We start from the raw sequence: 6,019 nt of genomic DNA, 5'->3' as shown, positions 1-6,019 counted from the left end.
ACTTCCACATGTTCTGATTGGATGGTCCTGAAAGTTTGCCCAAGTTGCAGGGGAGAATGATTGCCCACAATGCCCAGTATTAATGGAGACATGCCAGAACAATACTAGCCTACTCGAGACCATTATTCAAAAATGTTGCCTTGTGTATGCATCATCAGCTTCATAAATAAATGATGCATACATTTCTTTTGGCAATCTGTAGCCGACTTGCATCAGAGTTCTGCTTTTATTCCCTATGGGGATGCATTAAGTTTGATGACTAGTAGTGCAGAGCACAACAAAGAAATAACCCCCTGGATCTGTGACTGCAGTCAAATTTGGTTGTTTACGTCTGAGCCACAGTCACTTCATAGCTACAGGAGGAAAGAGCAGACAGGAGTGAAATTTGAAACATGAGAGACATTATAGGCTACAGCATGTCAAATTTTCTCATTTTCATTAGTGCCTAGCCTGCCACGTTTATCAAAGGCTATTTAGGCTACTCCTCGGGTACAATTTACACTATTTAAATAGTCATGTATAATTCAAATGTGAATTACGTTTTCTGAAACAAACAAACAAACAAACAAAAACATCACTTGACATCGATGACAGCTGTTGCCGTTAAGCGGAACCTTTGAAGACAACTTCAGTTCCACCCGGACATTTCTCTTAAGTTACAATTGTGTGTACGTTTGGCGGACGAAAGTGAAGTGCAGCCCTGTTGTTGCCAGAAGAGATCATGTTTACTGAAAGAAGAGAGTGATCTAATGCCACAGATAGAGTTCAGGTATGCAGTAAGTGAATCGAATATTACTATCCGTGGAAATATAATTGTTGTCAACAAGGAAGCTGCTTGACAGTCTTGCTATTAGACATGTCATGTCTGGGAAACTTCTAGTGCCAAAGATCCTGTGTTCTTCTGTGTGTTGAAATGTAGAGATTAGACCATTATTTATCCTTCATTCGTCTCTTTTGACGAAGCATTATTAGACGGAGGGAGAATGCCCACCTGCACAGAATGTGGGTCCACTAAAGTGGTGGAGGATGACTTGTACTCGGAGAGGACACTAGTGTGCGAAGACTGCGGGTCGGTGGTCGCCGCGGAACAACTCACGACAACTAGAAGCGAGGAAGAGCAAGGCACATGTATGTACTCATTTAGACAGTAATTAGAACGTAGCCTACCTGTCTTGTGATAACAACATTTGACTCTGAGGTCTTCGTTGAATGCTGAGCGGCTTATTCATGCGTTTGCATCTCTGTTTTCAGCGGTTCCATACTATGCCAGCACAGAGGTCACAAAGAAACCCTGCAGAAATCTCATTAAAGGTGGGTCATCATTATTAGTATCTTGTGTTTCCCCTTTCTGTTATGTCAATGGTCTTATGTTTCCTTTATTCTGTGGATAGGTCATGCATTTGATTGTAATAACCGTCCTTGATTTTGTGTTTTTGTGTGTGCTGTGATGTGTGTGTGTGTGAGTAGGCATCAAGAGAGTCCGCGCCCTGTGCCGAATCTTCCGATTTCCCGGCGACATGGAGGCCAGAACCGTGGAGCTGTTTCAGCAGGCTTACGCCCATCCGACTTTCCTGCCGGTCAGAATGGACAAGAAAGAGCTCTTGGCTGGAGCCTGCATGGTCGCCGTCGCCAGGATGAGCAACTGGCCCGTTGCCATGGGAACCGTCAGCTCGCTGATGGAGGCCGACGGGACCCTGTTAGGAACGGTTTATCAGGACCTCGTCCAGAGCCTGCATCTTCAGGCCACCGGCGCTAGCGTCACGGACCTGCTAGAGAACTACTGTCACGGGTGAGTGGAGAGCCCCTTTGACGTCCTCATCAGGAGGTAGAGCTCTGGCTGCCCATAGGCTATGCTTCCAATTCTAATCAGTGGCCATTTTGTCTGTGTGTCTGTCAAGTCAACGGAGGGCAACTCGTGTAACCCTAAAGGCATGTGGAGTGAGGGCCACACACCACAAAGCTTTGTGTCTCCATGAAGTCAAGCCAGACAGCAAGATGATATAGAGGAGAGGTAGAGAGGCAGTTTTCACCTAGAAAGGTATTGAAATGAAATATGATGTGACTGATCAACCTGCTAAATACTGTGTCTGAATCATAAGTACACATGCTGGGCAGTGTGCATTTTCTGGAAGTTACGTCAGAATAGACTGTCCGAATGTCAAGCGCTCTCACTAGATGGGTACTTTGTCTGGCGTGATTTCCAAGCGTGCATCGATGCATCTTTTTTGGCCTCAGATATCCCATAATCCATTGTGTAGCTTCAGGTCAAGCTCCACACGTCATGCAAATCGTCAAGCAACACCCCCCGCTCCCCGAGTCAGGTGACGCCAACTAGTTTGTGCTGTCCAAACGTAGGGACGCATACCGAGGAGCAAGCTAACTGAGACGCTACTGGAAAGAACGGCACTATCCAGCATGCGCCCTTGACAATTGGGACACGGCCCCTGTTTCTGGATGCCCACTGACCTCTGACCTCTGACCTGTACCCTCCTGTGCCTTCTTGTGCCTTCTTGTGCCCCTCAGGTTGAAGCTGACGGTTGATGTGGTGGGCGCGGAGTTCGCCGAGACGCCCCAGCGTCTGACGGAGAGGGCCACGGCGCTGGTGGAGCTGGCTGGGGACACCTGGTTGGTCACTGGTCGCCACCCACTACGTGTCATGGTGGCTGCTGTCTACGTGGCTTGGCAGTCTCTGCGGCCGGCAGTAAGTAGAGCCAAAGATCCCTCATTACTGACCAGATGGAGCAACGTAATGCATCTCTATGGAAGCAAAATTTGAACATTTCCTGTCTGCTTAAAGAGGCGTGTCGCAAAGTCGTCATAGCGGGATATCGATCTCTGTCAGATTGGCAAGCAGTTCAGTTCGAATGTAACGTTACTTTCTAGGTCTGCTTAAAGGGGGATTTCACCGCTTTGCGAACACAGAACGAGGAAATGGTCGAACGTTTGCGCCACTCGCTCCGCTTTAACCCTCTCTGGTAGAGCTGCACCATGTGGGGATGATTCTCTAAATGTGATTTTGAGAAATGTGACCGATATTGCAAGCTCCAGTTCAATGTTAAAATTTCACTTTAAGGGCCCTGTGTCCATCAGTCGAGTTTTTTGCACTGACTGCACCCCTCGACCTCCTATTCTCAGTGCTTCAGTCAGTGCCTGTTGCGAGATTACGAGGTTTCCCCCTATTCAGTTTTAATTGGTCGTAGAGAGAAATGGCATTGATGAGCCCTGCCGAGGGCGCTGAGCACTGCGACCGATGAACTTCATAGAATTTGTATTGAAAATATCTGCCATCGGCCACTTCTGATTGGTGAGCATGTCTAGTGCAAGAGAATAACAGCACTTCTGATTGGTGAACATGCCTAGTGCATGAGAATAACAGCACTCCTGATTGGTGAACATGCCTAGTGCATGAGAATAACAGCACTTCTGATTGGTGAACATGCCTAGTGCATGAGAATAACAGCACTCCTGATTGGTGAACATGCCTAGTGCATGAGAATAACAGCACTTCTGATTGGTGAACATGCCTAGTGCATGAGAATAACAGCACTCCTGATTGGTGAACATGCCTAGTGCATGAGAATAACAGCACTCCTGATTGGTGAACATGCCTAGTGCATGAGAATAACAGCACTTCTGATTGGTGAACATGCCTAGTGCATGAAAATAACAGCACTCCTGTTAGGTTAGCTGTCCCACAAGCGTGACCTACTGTAAATATAACCTGTATATTACATTTATGTTATAAGTGCTGTTATTCTCATGCACTAGGCATGTTCACCAATCAGAAGTGCTGTTATTGACTTTGTTTTAATCAACACTTTCTTTTTAACACAGTCAATGTGCCAATCTATGATCCATGCAGCACATTCTCGTCTCCCCATTTTACGGTCTAATGGTTACTGACTAGAATGGCTCTGGGTCAAAGGTCATCGATTAATCTGCGTTCATTTTTTTATCTCAAATTAATTAATTTAAATTAATCAGTTATTTTGACAGCCTGAATTTATATACCTCTAACCTGAATCCCCCCCCTCCCCCCCTCTCCAGCCTCGTATGAAGGTGACCCTGGCGCAGTTCTGCCAGGTGGCGAAGGTGGTGGACTCTAGCCGCACGACCACTGAGCGGCTGAAGGAGCTGAAGGCCGTCCTGTGTAAGCTGGGCGCCCAGCTGCCCTGGCTGAGGGGGGCTCGGGTGGAGCCGCGCAAGATCGCCACCCTAGTGGAGGACATTGTGAAGCACAGGCGCCTGCTGCTGAGCATGGCCATGAAAAGCCACGAGGAGTCCCTGCAGGCTAGCGTTCATCCTGACGAGAATGCGACAGTGACTAACGCTAACGGCACATCGCCGCGGGGAGAGAGCGCTCTGGTGTCCACAGAGAACATGCCAGAGGTCAGAAACATGTCTGGACACACGGACGACACACGGGCCGCTGGAGAAATGGCTGCAACAACAGAGACTATTCTCACACCTGGCAGTGTGCCTGCAGTGTCCTGTTCAACCCACTCCGCAGCCCAGGTAGACCCACCTGGGCCAGGTAGAGCTCTGCCTGAAGTACACCTGGCGGGGGCTCGCCCTGAGTGCCTGAGGTCGGCAGGTGTGAAGAGGAAAGCGGGACAGATGGGGACAGTTATTGGAGCGGAGGGAGAGGACGTGGAGGAGGAGGAGGAGGAGGAGGAGGAGGAGAGGGAGCCCCCTGCTGGACAAACCCGTCAGTGCAGCGCCGAGCTCCCAGAGGACCACTGGGGCAAGAGACGGCTGTTCGTGCCCCCCTGCATACTGCTGCCATCCAAGAGGCCGAGATTTGAGCGAGGACCCGACGTGACGGGCGACGAGGAGATCTCCGACACTGAGATCGAGTCCTACATCCGCACACCTGCAGAGATCCAAGATGTCTTGCAGACTCAGAGGTGGTTTACACAGGAAGAGCAGATAAAGGGACAAAAGGCAAAAGAAGATTCCTTTCTTCTTCTTTAATAATAATATTTTGTTTATATAGCCACATTTATTTAAGTGCTGCTACAGTTTTGTGGAACCTGTGGTTTCCATTCTCGAGAGTTTAATTAGACTCTGGTGTCTAAAATATGTTTAAGTTTCACTGTTAAGTTAAGTTTCACTCTTTCACTTTAAAATGGCATGTACAGATGTGATTTAATTTGTCAAATAAAACATGTTGTAACTTTTGAATCTAACTTTTTTTTGATTGCTTTGTTTGTTGTGCAAACTGTTGTTCCCTTCCCCTAGAGATGAATTAGAGATATGTCTGGCTTCTCAAATGGGTTCCGTGCCCATTTTCCAACCAACAGACAACAGGTTCTTGAACCAGTTCAGTTTTTCAACAGAATTCCTTGAACCTTAGCGCTATCTAGTGAATCAGCCTGCCTTTCTACCAGTTTTGAATGGAACCAAAGATGTGTACCGGTAATTAACTGTGTAATTAACTGTGCAAAGGAACCAAGAATGCGCAATGTAAAGAGTGTACTGCGTCTGTAACTAGTGACTTGCCCACGCAGCAATTTTTGTTGGTGCCAGGCCTCCTGTTCTTAGGGGGGAAAAAAACAACCAAACCTTTAAGGTTCCAACATCGTTTTGGTGGAAATGTGCAAAATGTAGAATTTCAGAATTGGCCTCCATTCAATTCATGAATCAGAATTTGAATTGAATTGGCTCCGCCCCAAAGGAAATTGAATTGGAATAGACATCTGAAGTTCGCCTACAAAAAAGCTACCATCCTTGCCCAAATAAGGAGATCTGGTATCTTGAGATTTCAATGTCAGGAATTTTTGGCAATTCAAAGCAATTCCAAAGTCACACGACAGAAACAATGTGTTGAATCTCACATACATTCCGTTTTCGGAAGGTTACTTTGAACACGTAGTTGGTTACTGTTTTAAGTTATAAGTTGTGTGTTTGATGCAATCACATCTGATGTACTGTATACTGTTTCACTGTTAAAACACTACATTTAAATTATGGATTTGAATTTCATTGAATTCTAATTCTACTTACTTTAATTCATATT

At 46.7% G+C, this 6,019-nt stretch overlaps 1 protein-coding gene across 2 annotated transcripts; it reads left to right on the top strand.

Moving 5' to 3' along the window:
* The first annotated feature begins 649 nt into the window (after positions 1 to 649).
* Positions 650 to 5,189, top strand: brf2 (BRF2 RNA polymerase III transcription initiation factor subunit). Of its 2 annotated transcripts, none has more exons than XM_062554999.1 (6): positions 650 to 769; positions 964 to 1,128; positions 1,252 to 1,311; positions 1,468 to 1,789; positions 2,524 to 2,701; positions 4,048 to 5,189. In XM_062554999.1, exons 2-6 carry the CDS (start codon positions 984 to 986, stop codon positions 4,972 to 4,974), a joined length of 1,632 nt encoding a protein of 543 aa, XP_062410983.1. In that variant the 5' UTR covers positions 650 to 769; positions 964 to 983; the 3' UTR covers positions 4,975 to 5,189. The 2 variants fall into 2 exon arrangements, with proteins under 2 accessions (XP_062410983.1, XP_062410984.1); XM_062555000.1 differs by having other exon boundaries at positions 661 to 776.
* The last annotated feature ends 830 nt before the right edge of the window (positions 5,190 to 6,019 follow it).

The sequence above is a fragment of the Sardina pilchardus genome, chromosome 14 (assembly GCF_963854185.1).
Source record: "Sardina pilchardus chromosome 14, fSarPil1.1, whole genome shotgun sequence".
NCBI classification, from domain to species: domain Eukaryota; kingdom Metazoa; phylum Chordata; class Actinopteri; order Clupeiformes; family Clupeidae; genus Sardina; species Sardina pilchardus.
The sequence above is the reverse complement of the archived record's forward strand: the minus strand, read 5'-3'. Positions and strand labels throughout refer to the sequence as shown.